General features: G+C 47.3%; 1 protein-coding gene across 16 annotated transcripts in view; it reads right to left on the bottom strand.

Annotated features, from left to right (window-relative positions):
• Positions 1-4,409: 4,409 nt before the first annotated feature.
• Positions 4,410-20,104, bottom strand: part of FGFR2 (fibroblast growth factor receptor 2) — a 100,721-nt gene continuing 85,026 nt past the window's right edge. For 13 of the 16 annotated variants that reach the window (XM_019642950.1, XM_019642964.1, XM_019642963.1 and 10 more), the window contains 6 exons: positions 19,645-19,835; positions 13,212-13,334; positions 12,545-12,615; positions 10,736-10,873; positions 9,156-9,261; positions 4,410-6,121 (listed from right to left, as the gene is read on the bottom strand). In XM_019642950.1, coding sequence (XP_019498495.1) covers positions 5,957-6,121; positions 9,156-9,261; positions 10,736-10,873; positions 12,545-12,615; positions 13,212-13,334; positions 19,645-19,835 — 794 coding nt within the window. In that variant the 3' untranslated portion in view covers positions 4,410-5,956. Of the gene's footprint in view, positions 6,214-9,155; positions 9,262-10,735; positions 10,874-12,544; positions 12,616-13,211; positions 13,335-19,644; positions 19,836-20,104 lie in introns of all 16 variants that reach the window. The other 3 variants (XM_019642965.1, XM_019642956.1, XM_019642955.1) reach the window with 1 other exon arrangement.

A 20,104-nucleotide genomic window follows, 5' to 3' on the forward strand; every position in this document is an offset into this window, starting at 1 on the left:
GATCCCACATATGAGGGCCAGTGACACTGCTCTCCACAGCTAAGATGCTGAACAACAGCTCGACCTGGAACTGGGTTGCCTTGGGTCGCCGGCGACGGCGTAGGCTGCAGCCCCTGTGGCAGTGGGTTGCCATGGGCTCCCGTATGTAGCCAGCAGCCAGTGTGAGCGGCCAACAGCCGCAGTGAGCAGCCAGCAGCCACAGTGAGCGGCCGTCCAGAAGCCGGAGACTGATCTGCCTCATCCGGGAAGAGAGCAATGATGGTGCCAACTTGGGCCAGTGAAGCAACGTCCTCCACAGCTAGACTGAAGAACAAAAAGGACAACAACTTGTCTGTTCCCCTCCCCCCAATTCCCCAGCACTGTTCCCACCCCCCCAATTCCCCAATAAAAATCTTTTAAAAAAAATTATTAAAACTTTTTGCTGCGGGAGGGGGCAGACATGCCCCTAATGAAATTCACAGCTGACTAACAATTTCACAAATTTCTTCAGTAATGACAATTAAAAATATACCCCCCCACACACATATTTTTCTTTATACCTGCTACTATGTGTATGTCTATATATCAATAGATAGATGGATGATAAGAAAGGTAGAGAAAGCAGCTATTTGAGGGCTACATAGCAGGCATGGTGTTCAGGGCTTCCCAGGTAAAAACCTCATTTAACTCAACAATCATTTGAGAATGAAATCATTTGTCACCCCATTTACAGACCAAGAAAACATTTCCCCCTTTATTTTTAATTTATAAATCCATAAAGGTTCCCTGTCCCTGTCTACATACATGATGCTGAGGATTTTGATTTGGAAGGGATGCAGCCAAGATCCAGCTAAGTGCTCTCAACTAAGGATTTAGGAGACACTAAAAGGATACACCCCGAAGGGACAGTGTTCTGAGCCAGGAGGAAATCACTTACCTGCATAAGCCTAATTCTGTCACTGAACTGCTATATACTTTAGTATTTAGCTTCGCAGATGAGGAGAAACCCACCACCTTTTATTTCACGAACTCCGAGGATGGCAAGGCCTGCTGGAGTTTCTAAACAGTGGACAGTGACCATCTCACATCCACTGTACTCTACAGCACCTCATGTGACCTCTGAGTCAGGACTTGGGAGTCAATTTTGAGGAGCCCATCCAATCCCCCTGGAAACCCTTAGGAAAAGAGGACACAAGCCTCCTTCCAGAATGTCACTTAAAACTGGAAGGCTTCTGCAATCCCTCCCAGCCAACTCATTTCAAGGCTTCCTGGATATGAAATGTGAGAAAAGATAAACCTTGCATTCATTTTTTAAAAACATCAAAAAATAAATAACATCAAAACGCAAGCTGGATAAGAAGGGCTCCAAAGTGCATACATATGTAACGGTGCACTGCTCAGTCCAGTGGGTTGCTAGCGCTCACTAGCCTTTATTTGGTATAAAGCTGGGGACATGGGGTAGAGATGCACTCAAGGATTCCAGCCAGAATCCCTTTGCTTCATGGGGTAGTGCTTCCTCCTTTTCTCAGCCAAGAGGAAAGAGATGAAACTGATCTATTTCACAGCCCCTCCACTCCATGAGGCTCCACTGAGGCCTCTTAACTATCCCAGCCATTTTATAAGTGCAAAAGCCAGGCCAATTAATTGCATCTTGTTCTAAAAAACGCAGTAAGCAGTAAGGTCGTATGTATCTTTGATCTATGAACTGAATGGTATCTCAGCTACTAAATGCTTGGGAAGATATTTCACACCCACTAGGATGGCTATAATGAAAAGATATGGACAAATAACAAGAGCTGGCAAGGATATGGAGAAATTGGAACACTCTCACATTGCTGGTGGGAATGTAAAACAGTGCAATCGCTTTGGAAAACAGTCTAGTGGTTCTTCAAAAGGCTAAACAGAGAGTTACCATATTCCCCAGTAATTCCACTGCAATGTATACATACAGCCAAGAGGAATGAAAACATATGACCACACAAACACGCGTACACGAATGTTCACAGCAGCACTGTTCCTAACAGCCAAAAAGTAGAAGCAACTTGTGCCCATCAACTGATGAACAGATAAACCTGTATATAGCCCCACAATGAAATACAATTTAGCAATAAAAAAGGAAGTACTGATACATGCTACAACACGGATAAATCTTTAAAATTATGCTAGGTGGAGGTAGTCAGGCATATTCCATTTACGGAAATAGCTAGAACAGGCAAACTCATTGACAGAAAGCAGATTTGTGGTGGCCAGGGCTGGGGGTAGGGGGAACTGGGGAATGACTGCTAATTGGTACAGGGCTTCTTTTGGGGAGTGATGAAATGTTCCAAATTAGATGGTGGTGATGGTTGTACAACCTTGTGAATATACCAAAAAAACACAAATGTACAAAAACAAATTCTTAAGAAAACTGTTTATTGAGTATGGTCTGCCAAAGTTGAGCTAAGCTCCTATAGGTAGTCCTCATGATAAGACCACAAGGCTGGTGACAACCGGTTTTATAGTTGGGGAAAGGACGGTCCAGATAGAACCCATGACTTGCCCAACATCACCCAGCTGTAAGAAATAAACAAACCCAATTCTGTCCCAACGCACCATCCGCTGTCTTTCCCCTAAACTGTGTGAGGCGGCGGCATTGGTTATCGACACCATTTCCCAGCCATGTGGCCTTCAGGAACCTCAAGTTTCTCATCTGTCATAGTAGAGACCTCTGTACCCCCACCTTCCCAGAGCCTCAACTATACAGTACAAGCTAGCAGACCCAATTCTGATTTCCAGAGCTGGTGACTGGGTCCTCAGTCCATAGCTGTTCAAGTCTGCCATTTGTTTTACTGTGACTGCATGTTTTCATTACCTGTGTGTGGGATCAAAGCTCTTCCCCCAGGACCTGGTGAAGGACAGCTCCCTGAGGTAAGGAGGAATGGAGACGGAGTAGTAGAAAAGGGCACCCAGTCCTCAAGGGGTCCACAGGACCCTCCTGAATGCCGTACTTCTCTGCCCTGCCCATCCTGCCTGAGGCCACCACCAGGTGAGCTTTCCGAGGTAGCCTCTTGAATACGCCTTTCCCAGTTGGAGACAACAGGGCCAGGCACTACCCCTTCCTCACCAAGATGCCCCCCAACTTTGTCTTCGCAAATGAACTGATCTCATGTCTCGACGACAATCACATTGTGGCTCAACTAATTCCCATTGCTTCCTCAGGTCTGGGGGCAGACGAGGTGGCACAAGCTCCAGGGTTCCCATCATGCCCTGCTTCCGTTCAGTTAGGGCAGAAAAGTACTTCCCATCCTTCTCAGGGACCACACTGCCTCCTTTCCCTTGATGACAAGTATCTCTCAAAATAATTCTGAAACTGAAATGGCGAACAGCTAGTATAGGATTACAACCTACATTGTCTACTGAAAAGCTGTAACCTACCCCTTGAGTCTCAAAAGCACAGAATACACACCACTGACCTGCACAGAGAAGCACTGACATGGACATGAACCCTGCTTTCAACACACCTGCTGGGCCCATGAGTCCTTCTCCTCCACCCTGGCCAAGGGGATCCCAAGGTGATAACGCCCAGAGGCTGCAGAATTAGCATCCTGCACACATGATGAAAGGCTGCTTTCACTTATCATTTTAAAATCATTCTTTGGGGTGGGATTATAACCCTGCTCTTCTGAAAATAAATGGCAGGTAGCACAGGAGATTAGCCAGTGTGGAACCAGGACTATAGATCACTCTCCAGATGGCTGGTGACACCCTCGCTCCACTTGTAACAGCCTCAAACACAATCAAGACCCCCAAAGATGGCCCTTTTTAATCACCAACGACCCCATAAGGTCAGTCCGAGAGCATGGCTGAAGCTCGCGAGAAGTCTGGCTGTTTTCATCTCCCTTTTCTGGCTCGGTGGCTGGCAAGCAGATACAATGAAATCTTTCGAGTCCAAGATTTGCATTTGTTAACAAGCAAAACACCACTTCTCTCTTCAGGTTCTTGGTGGCATGGATACGAGTAAAATTCTTTTAACATTTGTTCAAGCTGTCTTTTTGAAAACGTGAAACAATTCTACTCTCTGTGCATCCCAAGGAAGCCAGCTTGAAAGATTTCAAGGTCCCCAATATCCAGATCTTCTGAACATGTCCCCTCAACCCCTCCCATCCTTAGAAATGCCTCCCTGTTTGCAAAGCTCTCTCCCACCCCTCATCTGCTCCTCTGGGGGTAGCTGGGGTGCAGAAAGATCCAGTGACTCCCCTGTGGCCCTGTAAGCAAGAGCCCGGGTTTGAACCAACCACCTCTGATTCTCCATGGGATCCATGTGTCCCAGATACTTCGGTCCCGGCCAACCCCTCTGGCAAGTCACCCCCAGCTCTGCCTTTCCTGCAATCACACCAAACAGCACTGAGTCGACACCTCCGAGCACAGGAAACCATTTGGTGAGACACGAATATTAAAAAAATAAGCTGCGTGACATTTATTTTGTCTTGTTAACATTAATATCTGTAGAAACATTTTTATTGTCAGTATAAAAATTAACAGGTTTTATTAAATACTTTCTCCAATCTCGTAACACGTAAAATCAGTGTAATCCGCATTTGTGTTGCACGGCTACAGCAAAGTGAGTAGGTGTTTCGAAAGCAAAACACAATACTTTAATACAGCACGAACAACAGGGCAATGTTTTGTCTGACGTTGGTATCAGGCCGGATCTGTTGGTGAGGTCCTGCCAGAATTCGACGGAAGCAATCCCTTAAAAAGATGGAAGTATCCCCCAAACTATCAGCAGAACAACTCAGTGTTTCAATTTTCCATGATGAGACGTGAAGATCCTAAAAGGCTTCTCTAATGCCAATAAATCTGGAAGCCATTATCAAAATTCAGTGAAGAGAATAGAGGCTAATCTGATTAATGTGCAACTCCAGGGCATGCGGCCAGCTGCCGGAGAGAACGTTCTGCTAGCATCTCAAGTAAGGCCCATCCTTGAGGAATGGGTTAAGGCATCTTTTTAAGAGAACGCTGGTCCCATTTGCCTTGGGAAGCACAGTTCAAGGTTACATGGGCCCAATGACATAGCTAGCTGCACATCAAAACAAAACACCTTCTCATTAACAGGTTCTTTTACTACGGGCATGGAGGCGGACTAAGAACAATCATCTGACAGCAGAGTTTAACCACAAATAAATCCAAACTTCATTTTCCCCCAAATTAGTCATATTCTGTAAATATTTCTCTTTTCAAAGGATCTGATAACTAGTTAAGTCCAAGCGACAGATTAACTAGTCCGATGCACTGCCTGCATAGAAATGCCACTTAAATTACAAAAAAAAAAACACAAAAAACTATAAATGATTAATTGTTGTGTATATTACCAATTCGTTAATAAATTAATGTTATACCATTTTCCCTGAAAGCAAAAGTATTTTTCCACCTCTGCTTGGTGAAAATTAAGAAACTCTGTGTAAGAACAGCATTTAGCAAATAGCTATTTAAAAAAAAAAAAAAGACCAATTTTCTAGGTGCATTGGGACATCCATTTAAAATCAATACAAAAAATAATTCCTTGTAAATATATAATATATATTTATACATAATTTGAATATATTTACATACATCCAGCACCTATATACTGCAATTGTGCTCTGTAAGTGTGTGCTGACATATATTTTCTCCAATTATTACAAAATTCACAAGGAAGGCAAAAACGTATGTTTGCCTTGAGTCCGGCTGCTCCACAGCCAGTACCCACAGCGGGTCATGGGCACGTGGTGGCCCATGGCAGTCCATTGCCCCAGAAACATTCTTCTCCTCCTGGTGAAGATTACACGTTTCCAACTGTATAAATTCTTTACACGTGTGCCGATTGCTTTTCCAATTATTTACTCCTCTGATCCATATATACAAGCGGAGACAACAAGCTCCCGGAGGCAAGGCCTCCCTGCTCAGTGTAGCTAGGTTCCTGGTGCTGCCCTGTTTGGGGACGGGAGGGCGAGCGCACTCATGTTTTAACATTGCCGTTTATATGTGGACACTGAGGAAGACATGGTTCGTAAGGCATGGGGTCCGGAGAGAAAACAGAATCATCTCCTGAAGAACAAGAACTCCTTGTGTCAGGGTAACTAGGAGAATACTGTTCGAGAGGCTGACTGAGGTCCAAGTATTCCTGAAAGAAGGGAAGAGAGACGTTTTATTTCATCTTGGGTCAGGATAACAAGGTGAATATGGTTCGAGAGGCTGACTGAGGTCCAAGTATTCCTGAAAGAAGGGAAGAGAAGACTTTTATTTCAAATGCAGGCTCTTGAGACATTGCTATGGGAGTCGGGACAGGACAGGGGCGCCTCTTGAAGGTTCAGAGACCTAGCCCACCCTGGCTCCCACAAAGACCTCCTTGAGACCCCAACACTATTTACTCTAGGCTGTCCTTTACTTTTCTTTTAGGACCCATCATGGGAAAATGATTGACAAGTAGGGAATGCTAAAACCTAGCTGAGCTGTAGTTGCTCAGCGGTCAACTTGACTTACAGGCTCGAACGACCTCCTGGCCATCCGCCTCCTTGCTAGAGCACAGGGTTCAAATTCAAGCCCCAGCACAATGCAAAAGCATGACATGTGGATTCCCAGGACCCTTTGCAATAGCTGAGACCATGAATATTTATTTTATGAATTACGTTCGACTGTTACGTTCAAGGGTCATTTAAGGGGGAACGTGTCCTCCCTCCTTCAGTGGGCAATTTCGCAGATGTGATCCATTACTCTCAGAAGCTCGAGGAGTGGGGAATGTAAACAGGTTCACAAAAGCTTTAGATATATACTCGTGTGTATATTAAATCCACAATGGACAGTTAAAGAAAAGTTTAGGAAGATAGAGGTTAAGCTTCAAAGGTCTGAAGGTTTGAAACTTGAAAAGGACTCTTCTGCTCCTTAAGAGCGTCCACTGGTATTGCCTACCAGATGGCCCTGGGATAACATTTACTCTGACTTATGACAGGGCGAGAGCCCACTCACTCCCTGTGCTTGTATGGCCTGTGAGCTTCAGAGCGGTTTTTAACATTTTTAAATGCTTGGATCAAAAGAAGAATACTATCTCATGGCCTTAAAATGATATACAATGACATAAAATTCCAATGAATTTTAAATTTGAGGGTCTATCAAGTGTCCTCCGGAACACAGACACACTCATTTACACACTGTCTGTAGTTGCTTTCTCGATACAAGGCAGAGAGGAGCTGTTGCAACAGAGACCATATGGCCCACCAAGCTAAAAAGATTTACTGTCTGGCTCTTTCCAGAAAAGGTCTGCAGACCCCTGCTCTGAACCTATGAGCTTTCCAAATTGGAAAACTTCTGGGTCTCACTGCCTCAATGGGGCTAGCACGCTGCGCTGCTTGTGCTCACACATCCAGAATTCGACTATCCTATGACACATGGCTTTGCTGAGAGGGGGACCAAAAAGTGCAGACCATAGCACAACCAGCCTCGGTGTTATCAAAAAAGAGCCCACAGAATGCTGGCGACTATGCATTTTAACAGACAAAAAAAAAACAAACAAAAAAAACCCCACTATAATTCATCACCAGGGTTGGCAAGAGAGAGAGTCCCCATCCGAGAATGGGGGATGTGTCAGTTCCAACAACAGCAGCATTAACCACACAACTGGAAACAAACACGCCCACCACATCAAAAGAGAACTTTTTGCTTACAATGATAAAAATGAAATTTTGTCCTAAATGGAACCATTTTTCGTGAGCATATGGTAATGATTTTCAGAAGGAAAAGAAACTTCGATTTTTATATCCGTTAGACAATAGGGCATTCTGCTTTTTTTATGTTGGGATGCTAGATGTAAGTGTCAGTAGGAGCGGACCCGCTTTAAATGTAAACATAAATACACTGCACTGAGCACAGACGCAAGACCATTAGAATGGAACTTTAGTGCTTTCCCAGTTTCTAAATGAAGCCATAAATGTTCAGCTCTGATAGGAAAAAAAATAGGAATATCAGTGGATTCCAAGTCTAGGGTTAAAGGAACTTATACTAGAAACAACAATTTTGGCAGGAGAAGAAAGTTGGGTTTTTTTCCCCCTTGAACTGTTCCTTTCCTTTCAACTTCTGAAGGTCAGCTGTATTCATTTAAATGCAATCTCTCCCTTTATCAGCCACAGTCAGACTCATAAGATAATATTGCTGGCTTAAGGCTTCATATCACAACATTTAATATTTTTTTTAATCACTCTAAAATTAGTTAAGTGTTGTTATTTAAAAATACATGTATTATTTTCTTTCTAAAACATTTAGGCCATTTTAACCTTTTTGTTGTTGGTAAGACAGATGTGGGTTTGTTTGGGGCTTTTTCCTGTTTGAAGGAACACTGTTCTGCATCCTCGTTAAATATCTCAAATTCATTCACTAACAATTTCTTTCTACCATGGGATCTTTCTGGCCTCAACAAGCTTATCAACTTTCCTGCTCTGATCAGGCTCCTTCCACAACCACAGAGCTCACTATCTGTACACTGAAGAAACCACTGACATGGCTGAATTCGGGCAGTGAGTGACAGAAAAGTATGCAGATTATACGTTATTCCACAGAAACTATTTTAACAAAAGGTACAAGTTTTTTCCCTTAAAATCATATAAGTCACTCATTATAGGAAACTGTGTGTACATTTACAAGCACATTGATGGAGACCAGCCACACGCCATTCCCAGGCAGGGTCATGGAGGGCTGGGTCATGGGTTACATGGCAGCTAGAAGGGCAGGACGTCACTGCTTCCAAGTCCATCGGTGCCGGAACATCAGCAGCTCTCACACTCATCACCAGGGCATGGAATCCAACCAGCCCATATACCTTAGCTCCTTCCCACACAACCCAAAGGCTGGACATGTCTTTCCCTTTGCCACTCGCTGTTCTACACACCCTCCACCCCCGGACACAGCACCCAAAAGCCACAGTGCAGAGCAGCCTCACGTAGAGCCCTCAGTCTTTGGTTTTGTGAGTCAGAACTCTCGAAATGCAGTTCTGAGAAACATCAGGATTTGGGAGGAACACATCGTTTAACTCTGCCCGACCCCGGTGGGAAGTGATAAACCGTGCCACAGACTGCAGCGGGCATGGCTGCATTGACCGCCTCGAGCTGGTTCCCAAGCAAGGACCACGGGTTTCGGCTCCTTACCGGAAGGAGCAAGGCGCTCCTTACCTCGTTGGTGGTGAGAGTGAGGATTCGATCCAAGTCTTCCACCAACTGCTTGAACGTCGGTCTCTGGGAGGGCACGGCATGCCAGCAGTCCCTCATCATCATATACCTGGAAAACACGATTTCCTGGGTGAAGTAATTTTGTTAAGTGCTAGATGCATGGCTATCAGCCAGTTTTAAGAGGCAATACGAAGGTATGCCCTACATGATGAAAATATAGCGGAACTTTCCAAGCAACTAAATCAGAGAGTGGTTATTCACTTTCCCCAAATAATCACTGCCTGGCTCCTCTCCAGGGCAACTTGATGGACAGGCGCATCTTGTTGACCCAGCATGCTGGAGGAAGTACCTATGCCATCGAGAAAGACATGTGTCTGTTTGTCTTCAGTGTCACAGGGATTTCTAGAATCTATGCCTGATACTTTGGGTTTTCTTTTAATGATTTCAGTGGACAAAGCTTCCTCAGTTAACAAAAAAAAAAAAAAAAAAAAAAGTTTGAAAACCACAACTTCAAGGTGAGTTTCTTATGAATTAATCTGCCGTCGCTGAGCTGCACAATAACTTCCTGATTAACTCTTGGATGGGCCCGGGCTCCGAGGCCTTCTCTTGATTATGGGTTTCGACAGGCCTTCTCTATTAGAAAGAGAGCAACAGGAACGACAAGGTGCACAATAAATGCCTTTATATAATATGCTATAAAATGTGGCCATTCATCAGACGTCCACTGTACACCGAAAAGCACTCACGGGATTACAGATATAAAATCCCCAGGAAACGGTACACAACAGACCGCAGTCTCTGGGACAATCACTCTTCTTAGTTAATCCTGGGGTAGGGAGGAGAGGCCCCTTTTCAAAGCCCTGGTTTTACTGCACAAGACACATGTCACAAACACAACATAATTCCACTAACAGCATGGGGTAGCCTTTTCTAGAAGCCAGCTCACAGTTTTCTACTCAGATCTCGTACTCTAAGGATGGCACCTGGACAGTTTTTTAATTCTCTGCCTTAAAAATGTGGTGGAAAGTACAGGTAACCAGACACTCGTTCACGCGCTCTCAGGAAATGCGTCGGTGTCAGACTACAATAGCAGTTCTCAGTGGTCACAAAAAAGCTGCAGAAGGACCTGATGCACTCGTTGTGCCGGGGCCCGGCACAACCCAGGAGGCAAGGTCGCGTTGGCTCTTTGATCCTACACCCTGCGGGGGCAGCCCCACGGCTTCCTAGCTTGTGTGTGAGGCAGGGCCAGATGTATCTACCTGTCACTGAGGAGAGCCAACAGCAAGGCACGGCACCGTGGCCCAGGAAGGTCACCCCGTCTCACTCTGCAAAGTTGGGAGCCCTCAGCGGGCAGCCCAACACCCTCTGTGATTTAAAACTCACTCCATACACCTCAGAATGATGTTCTTCCTTTTGGACAGGCATGGCTGTCAGTGTAGCTATCTATCTCAGTTCTGGGATGGAGCCCAGAAAGCTTCAGCAATACTTCTCCTGAGAACATGTTTAGAAAACAGAAATAAGTCAGGAGAAGTGCTATTGGCGTGGTGGGTCCACAGCATGTTGGGGGAGACGACGGCCCTTACAGTTCGTTGGTGCAGTTTGCTGGCTTATCCATCCTGTGTCCTTCCTTAAGCAGCTTAAAAAGTTCCTCCACGGGAATCCCTGGGTAGGGCGAGCCCCCTAGAGTGAAGATCTCCCACATTAACACCCCGAAGGACCAGCTGCAGAGAAGGGAGAAAACACAGCGTTACTAACCCGCCTGGACCGCGGAAAGCTAGACAGGCCCAGTTAAGACACTCCACACCCACTCACTTCTTCCGTTCAAAGACAAATGACCTTGCGGCCTCCTGCAATTCACCCTGCATGCCCCTTCCTGCCCCGCGAGGAGCGTCTCTGGGGATGTTCCAGTGGAATTTTCCATCAGCAGACACGTGATGCTAAACCATCACTCTTTTTCTTTCTGGTGGAGATTTTGGATTATTGGTTTTTTTCTCCCATCACTCTCCAAAGCTATTCGTCTTAAGTGCAGTATTAGCGACGTGAAGACCTTGAATCCTAAGCTGCAAGGCTATTCATGCTCCTGCCCAACTCTTCCATCTATGTGCCCGACCCAAGGGCTGTGACCTACCAGATGGGCCGATGGCAGAACAAGGCCAGCAAGCCAATTTTGCAAGGTAACAGCTGCCCAACGCGGCCAGTGGCGCATCTGAGGGCACAAAGGTTGGTGACCCACTAAGGTCATGAAGGGGGACGAGCACTGGGCTGGCATTGGGCTAGAAGCATCCTGGGCCCCAGCTCAGTTTCATACAACAGAAACTGAAAACGTCCCACAGGGCACAACTTACACCTGACCCTGTAGAGACCCACAGTTGGATTTCCTGAGCCTCACTCAGGAGGCTGCATTCCTGGGATAATCAAGCCGAGAATCCTGCATGAGCTACGTCACCGTGGCTCTGGAAATCCAGCCCTACGGACTCCATCCGGGTGAGTTTCAGAAATGAAACTGTCCCCAGTTTGAGCAGAGCCAAAGCAGGAGCACAGCACAGCACAGGCAGCGTGCGTGCTGCAGAAATGCCTTCCCTCCAGGACTGCTAAGGAGGCCCCGCTGCGAGAGCGTGGAATCGTGCCTACCTCAGACACCCTGCCGCTCACACACAAATGGTTCAACTGTTTTTCAACTTTTTATTTTTGAATGATTAGAGATTCATGGAAACAGTACAGAGGGATCCTCTGTATCTTTCACCCAGCTTCTCACAATGGTTAACATCTTTCAGCCAAATCTACAATTCTAAAATACCAGTTGGAACCTGACCCTGATAGTACTTTGAGGTGTATCATAATAGACAGAAATATTATACAGGGTTTACTATATTTCTATAATTATCAAGGATGCTTAGACGTGGTCAGAATTTTTTCAAAGGATAAATACAGCTAGCAGACCCTGCAGAGATCACCTGAGCAGGACCATGTCCCACTCAGCCTCCCCCTCTAAGGACAAAACTGGGATGGGGGAAATACCACAAACCACCTTCATGGAGGAATGTGTCAGGATTCCTTCGTTAAAGGAGGGAAGAACATGCCAACAGCTTAGCAAATTAGAAAGCAGCTTGGTAGCTGCACATCCATGAATAAATTCAAGGAGGGGACTTCCGCTCTGACACGGGGAGGTGAGCCGTCCCATGTCCCAGGCACTTTGAAGCCAGGCAGATTAGTAACAGAGCACTGGTGACCAGCCTACCATAAAATCCGTCCTTTCTAGAAAAGGTCAGCTCCCGCACCTTCTATGAATGTGCAAAACGCAGCAGGCACCAAAGAATGAAGAAAGACGAAGAACATGCACCATGTTTGTAAGCCAACCCGGTGGAGAAGCCAGAGAAAGGGGAGGTACTTACACGTCACTCTGATGGGTATATACTCTATCAAAAAGGGCTTCTGGGGCCATCCACTTGACTGGAAGTCGCCCCTGTGAGTGGGGAAGACATGAAAAAAAAAAAGAAAACAATATATTGAAACCAGTTTACTTGAGCAGACTCGACCAGGCTGTGCCCAATTTTAAGAGCTGACACTCTAATGATTTTCACTGGCCAGTCAGAACAGAAATAAGCTCCAAGTGAGACAACCCATAGCATGTGAGATGCATAGATTCAGGCACATTGGGGGGCGGAATAAAAAGGTTGTTTCCTTGGATTGTTATTGTCATCAATCTCCTTGCACGCAGCAGACACTCCCTGACCAACTTCGAGGCAAAAATTGACCCAAACACTCACTCCCAAGCCCTAATCGTTGCGAGGAAAAGTTCTTGACAAAGAGCCTTATGAAGATCCTAGAGGCTGCAGATTATTCGGTAAGAATGTTTCCCTAAACGTTTACTTCAACGTATACTAAACGTTTCTTCAAGATAGCCAAAATTTGCTTATTGAGAAGTTGGTGAAGAGTAAGGCAAGAGAACAGAACTGAAGGGCAGAGGATATACGCCCTCATCAGTGCTTCGACATATTTCTTCTGGAACATTCCGTGACACCCCTCCCCCTTCCCACCAGATCATTGCCATGGACTTACATTTGTGGTCTTTTTGTAATAGTCTATATTGTTGATATCTCTGGCCAGTCCAAAGTCGGCTATTTTCATCACATTGTTTTCTGTTACCAAAACATTTCTGGCTGCTAAGTCTCGATGAATACACTGAAACCGGGAAAAAAACCTCATTTTAAAAGACTTCATGGATAAAAAGGAAATATACTGTCTTACAAACAGACAGAAAATACATCTTAATTTCTTTTCTAATTAAAAATAAATTAAAAACCAAACAAACAAAAACCAAGGCCCCAATCCTTTCAAAGCACACAGGCCAACTAACTAACCACATTCTTTTACCTGCAGTTGACCGAGACGGCTGGCCTCCTGCATACAAGATCTGTAGTAAATTATCCTAAAACCTTTTATTTCAACACTTGGTCTCCTGCCCTTTACAGCCAAACTTTCAGAAGAGCTGGTTGAACTCCAGCATCACGTGGTCTTCACCTCCTGGTCACTCCGCAAGCATTCCAACCTGTTTCCATCCCTGCCCTTCGTAAAGGTTGTGAAGAACTTCTTGTCAGACCCAAATGTCCTCTTCTACCACCTCAAATCTTTCCCTCTCTGCGGTTCTGGACAGTTGACTTCTTGCTCATTTTTGAAAGCTGTACCCCCACTGAGTTCCACTCCATTCCTCCTCTGGACTCACACTCTTGCTCTCTCCCCATCCACTCAGATTCCTTGGTCACCTCCTCTCTTCCCGTCCCCAATGCAGAAGAAATGTCCCATCAATGTTGTATATTTCCATATGCACATATCCTCGTGGGCTTCGATTCTTAGGTACATCCAAAAGATTTGCCAATTCCTCTCTCCATCCTGGCCTCTCTCCTGGGACCATGTTCTCATTTTCAACAGGCTATGGGACATTTCCACATTGATGGCCCTTTGGCACCTCAAATTCAAGGTCTCCACTCCCCTAATTCTTATCTACTTGGTCTCTCTTGGTCAGAGGGGTAGACGCCAGAATTCTCTATACACTCCTCCCAAGTTGTTGATTTCACCCCAAAATGCCTCTCCAATTTGTCTACCCCACTCCATTCTCACCGCTAACTGCTCATTCCAGGTCGTCATCACCACCCACCCCTCACACCCACAGATGGCCATATTGCCTACCCAACAGGTCCCCAGGCTCCCAAACTCAGCCTTATTTGTACCTTCCATGCTGCCTACAAGGGGTGTGGTGTGTCTGAAAGAATTGATCATGTCTTTTCCTGCCTTGTATCAGGGCCAATACCTGTCTATCCATGTTCTCAGTCCAGTCCTAGCACAACTCCCAGCCCCCACAAGGGGCCCGACCTCTGTCTGCCACAAATATGGGGATAAAAAATGCTGGAATGCTCACTCCAGGGCCGCTGGATTTATAGTCCTGACGTGAACTGTTTGGTCTTAGAAAGGTCCAGTCATTATTTTGCCTTTCTACACATGATACCTTTGCTGCTGTGTTTTAGTTGATAATTAGGCTCCCAAATCATCACACACACGCTCCCCCCCCCCAATTTGGGGGAAAGGTATCAAGAAGTGAACAAACATCCCGACCAAACACTTTTTCACAGGTTCCCAGCAAAGGTTAACGAGCATATGAAGGAGAGTCTTAGCAATCCATTCGACAAGGCTCAAATGGGGCTGAGGTTAGATAGGCACTCCACGAAAAGGCCAAATTAAAAAGGAGCAAGCCAAACAGTCTCCGAAGAATGAATGAATGTTTTTCCTGCCCGCGCCACCCCCATGCCTTGCTTTTAAACGCTGCTGTGGCTCCCCTGGATGGGCTAAGATCAGAAGAGGGAAAAGCAGGAGCGCCCACAAGCAGCCGATGCCTGGCCAGGACAGAAGCAGGAAACGTGAGAGCTCCGGCAGCCGCCTGGGGAGCTGGCCGGGGTGGGAGCCGTGTTCCTGGTTTTGGAGGCCTCTTCAAATTGAACTTCCAAGCCCTGGGCCAAACTCTCCCGGCAGTGTGCTCCCTGCTGACACCAGCTCTGTGCATTTGGCAAGTGTGTGGTCAGTAGAATCTGGCTTCCCACGCACTGGGCTCCAACCGCACATGAGGGCTTAGCTCAGAGACACCGTGACGGCGACCTCCACCATCTTCTTGGCGAGCACACAATCTAGCACCCACCTCCTGCATCCCAGGGCGCGAGGAAACGCCAAAGCCCACCCTCTGGGCTGAGCAGGAAGAGACTTGGAACCAAACCCAAGAAAAAGAAAATAGAGTCCAGCCAAATTCCCATCATGTGCAGAAATCTGAGTTGCTCTCCAGCACAGAGAGCTGACCACTTTACAGAACTAGGGCCCTCGACTGTTTGCTCTTCCATTTCTTTAATAAGTGAAGGTCAATGGGTCGCGAAGGGAAGGAAAACTAACCCCCTTTTGACCCAGACAGTGCGCTGGGGGCCTCTGGATGGCGGACCGCATTAAATTCGCATGGCAACCGGTGAGATGGGGAAGCCGGGACTTGCTTAACAGAAAAGAAAAAAAAAATCTACTCGGGTTTAACAATTTGGAGGTTTAACTGTTTGGGAGATTTGGTAAAAAGAGTATAGTCTGAGCTAAAAAATAGCCAAGGCTTTCATAATTTGTATAAGACTCAAATACTCCAATACCCATTACCTAATGGGTATACATCATGGTGTTTCTTCATTAGTCTGCTCCATGGTCGCCCCCCCCCACGCCTCCCCCCCCACACACACACCAGTACCTTCCCAGCGCTGAGCACACAGCCCGCCCCAGAAAGTGTTTATTGGGCTGAATTCATAATTACACGCCCTCAGTAAGGAGCCAGGGATCTCACTCATCAGGTTTTTTGTTTTGTTTTCGTGCCCTTTCCTTCCAGGCACAGGTCTGTAACAAGCTCATCCCACCCACTGGGAGGGAACGGGGTGGGGGGGGGGGGTGAGGTGTGTGGGGGGGAAGCCAGCACTGGCTCTGTCCCGGCTCCTTGATTCTCCACCTTCAGGAGTGAGCCCTCCATGTTTGGAAGCAGGCTCCACTCACAGAGGCCATTCTTAAGACCTTCATCTACCACTTCAAGCCTGTTCTAGGTGCTTCCTTGCATGGGGCTGTCAGCAAGGGGTTTTGGAACCCTGCAAAGCCCAAGGACACGCGACTGCCCCTTCTACACCCTCCCCCACGCTAGTGAACAAAGCCCTGACACGGCATCTCACTGGCCTTCCCTTCAGTCCAGAGAGAGGCAGGGATTATCTGAGAGCAGGGGAGGCCAGGGAGGCCGGCGAGGCTGGTGGTGGGTGCGTGGGTGGAGAACCCGAAGGCCAGGCCTGGGACGACCAGCCACTGTCCTCTGCAGACGTACAATGAAGACACTGATTCCCACGCACCTGGCTCAGCGCTTTCCTGGCACTTCCTCACAGTCCTCAGCACCTTATCCATAAAATGGGGATGTAATCACACCTACTGCAGAGTTGTTCTGAGGTTATGGGTGCTATTGGATGTAAAATGCTTGCCCCCATTGCTGGCAGATGCTAAGGTCTCGAAAAGTGGTAGTCATTAGTAGTAATGATAATTACTATTATCACAACACTATTAATAAGGGTATTTTCAGTCTGTCATTCTAAAATGTATTCGATTTGCCCTTTTTCAGAGTTCACCCAACTCTTGGTTCTCTCCACCATACCAAGCAGCTCTAACACAGGAAAAACCTCAGAGACCTCAGGACTGGGGAGCGATGGGGGTTCTGCCACTGGCTCCATCAGCCGTTTTTCTCACCTCACTCTGAGCAGAAGGGCCCACCGCTGGCCGCTCACCTTTCGGAAACTCCTCTGTGAACCATATCCCGCCCCACCCCCACCAAACGACCTTGTCCATTCCCATGGCTTGCGACTACACCTTCCCTTGCTGGCTCCCAAGGTGTGGTCCAGCCAGGCTTCAACCTGTAGCTTCCAGGTCGACATGTGCCCTTGAATAATTCTCAGACAGGTTCTAAATACGCACTGAAATGTCCAATGACATCGATTCTGGCCATCTTCCCCCGATCGCCCCCTAGTCTTGCTCATCCTGGCAAGCTGCAACACCCTCCAATTTCTCAAGCTAGAAACCCAGGACTCTTCCCTGATCCCTCTGCCTCTCCCTCCCCTATCTAATCAATCCATTCACTAACCTGACAGCAAAACGGTTCCAAAATCAATCTACTTCTCTAGTGTCTTTGGAGCCAACAACCCTTGTCCGAACCACCACCACCTTTCACAGGACTTGGAGCTTCCAATCCGTTGTGTGTGCAACGCAAAAGTGAGCTTTCCAACACAAACCTGGCCACACAACCCCCACCACTCAGTGGCTCCCTAAGCGCCCAGGGCGCAGTCCAGAGTCCTTGCCTCCAGGATCCTCCATGAGCTGGGCCTGCCCATCTCCAGCCACATCTCACACCCTCCTCGCCTCCCGAGTTTCTGCACCGCGTGTCCCTCTGAGGGAGGGCTCACCAGCCACCTTCCCTCCCTAACCACCTGAGATGCCTATGTTCCCGCCCCGGCACTGTTTGTTTCCTCCACAGTACTTTTCTCAGCTTTTTACACATATTTATTCCGGCATTTATTGTTGCTCTCTCCTACGGTCACACATAGTTCCTGCTCCAACAGGCCAAGGCCTATGTCCGTTCTGGCCATTTTCTGTGACAGCCCGACCTGGGGCTCACGGCCTCTGAACCCGGAATGGCTCAGGAATGTTCACTGAGGAAGAATAAAATGACTAGGCAGCCCAGCCGCCAGCTCTGTATTAGCAGCAGCACCTCGCTGAGTCCCAAAAACACTTCTGCCTCCCCCACACAGGCAGTGCCCGGGGTGACCAAGACCAGAGGGTCAGAAGAGGCAGCAGGCTGCCCTCTGAGGGGGTTTATTTAGGAATATTTCAAAGCTACAGACAAGGTGAAACAGAACAACGGATGCCCATGTCTGCTGCTCGCCTGCTACGCGTGCTTGTTCTTTCTTTCTCTCCACACTCAACCTCCCCCCACACATGCGTGCACACAGGCGCATTTTATGGTGAACCACTTAAAAGTGAGTTGCAGACCTTGTTGATGCTTCACATCTAAATCCTTGAGCACATACCTCCTGCCTGAACACGATAGCACTATCACCATGCCCCAAAGTTAACCCCTACAGTCATATTGTCTGCTATCCAGTCCACACTCAAATTTCAATTGCTCATCAATGACCTTTATGAAAGCTGCCCCCTACCTCCCACCCCGAACAGGACCCGGTCTAGGATCACCCATGTGCACGTCGTTGTCGTGTCTCTTCGCCTCCTTTAATCTGGAACTGTGTCCCCAGCATTTTTTCGTCTTTCGTGATGCTAACACTTTGAAGCGATGTCTTGTCACATGTCTCACATTCTCAATCTGATTGTTTCCTGGTGCCAAAGGCTTTTCGGGGCAAACCCCCCGCCCCGCCCCGCCCCACCCCGTGCATGCACACACACACCACCGCAGCATGCAAACCTGTGCTTTAGTTTTCTAAAATCTATACATTGGGAGATTTTACAGGGAAAAAGTCTTCCGCTGTGGACTTCCTTGAAAACAAAAACACCAAAACACCACAAAACACAGAGCACATGGTAGCTCTGCTATGTTCCCATGTGGCCAGACAGCAGGGACTGAGGCACAGCACCCCAAACCCACCCCAAACCCCTACACGCTGTGTGATCTGACAGCGGGCATGGCCACGACCCAGCCCGGCCCCCTCCTGCCAGAGGCTCGCTTTTCTTTGGGGACCCAAGGAATTCCTGAGGCTGCATGAAAACCCACCCTGCTCAAGAAAGGAGCTGTGCAACCCCCCAACCACCCAAGTGTCATCCTAAATGCCCCAGAGGGACATTCGGGGCACCTGTCTAACTGCTTCTGGAATAACCCAGAGGTTTCAAGTTCCACGACAAGTGGCATTCTTAGAATGCAGGGGGTTCACCTCAGGGGACCCGGCCCACTTCTAACCACAGACGGTCATCCCACTGAATGAGACAAAACAAACCCAGGTAATAGCCAGGACCCAATATTACTAAAATACCCCTTCTCTTGATCTTTATTTTTAGCACATTTCAAACTCAAAACTGTAAATACCACATTGAAAGTCTATGTCCAAAAAACTCACTATCAAACACATAAAGCCCCCAAATCATCAGAATTAATGGCAGCGTGCGCCAAAGCAGGTGTTCTCAACCTGGAGGCCTGACTCCCGGGACGGTCACGCCCAGCCCCGTCTCAGAGAAGAGATGCCTCTCCTGCTTCTCTCTACAGGTCACTGAAGGCTTATGCGGCCGCTTGGCTTTTAACCCGAGTGTGAATAATACAATAAATGTTTTCCAGGTTGCGTAAGACAGGCAAGGGCTTGATTTAGCAAACGAGCACGTCCAAATCGCCTATTCTCTTCAAAGACCTTTTTAAGCGGGATCCACCGCACGGAGGAGAATGTAAAGGACTCACTTTTTGGGAAGCCAGGTACTCCATGCCTCTGGCCAGCTGGTAGGTACATGACACCAACTCCTTGAAGGTCATCTGCTCCTCAGGAACGCGGTTAATGTCATAGGAGTACTCCATGCCGGGTGGCCTCCGGGCTCGGAGGTACTCGCGGAGGTTGCCTTTGGAGGCGTACTCAACGATGACGTAGAGTGGCCCTGTGCGGGGAGAGTACAGGCTCCCTGAGGCAGCGAACCCAGGATCTGCCCTCAGGCAGCTCAGCAATGAGGTTTAGTTACCACAACCTATTGCTTTTTTGTTTGTTTGTTTTCATTTAAATACACAGCAAAGCGCACACACTTTCGAATCTCCCTCAATGAGAGTCAACACCTGGTCGAGACAGCCTCCAAAGTCTTTAAGAAATTACACAGAGATACGTAAGCGATCTTCCCATCAACCCCGTGCTCTCACCTATGCCCTCCTCCTG

This window comes from Hipposideros armiger, unplaced genomic scaffold (genome assembly GCF_001890085.2).
Source record: "Hipposideros armiger isolate ML-2016 unplaced genomic scaffold, ASM189008v1 scaffold_74, whole genome shotgun sequence".
NCBI lineage: Eukaryota > Metazoa > Chordata > Mammalia > Chiroptera > Hipposideridae > Hipposideros > Hipposideros armiger.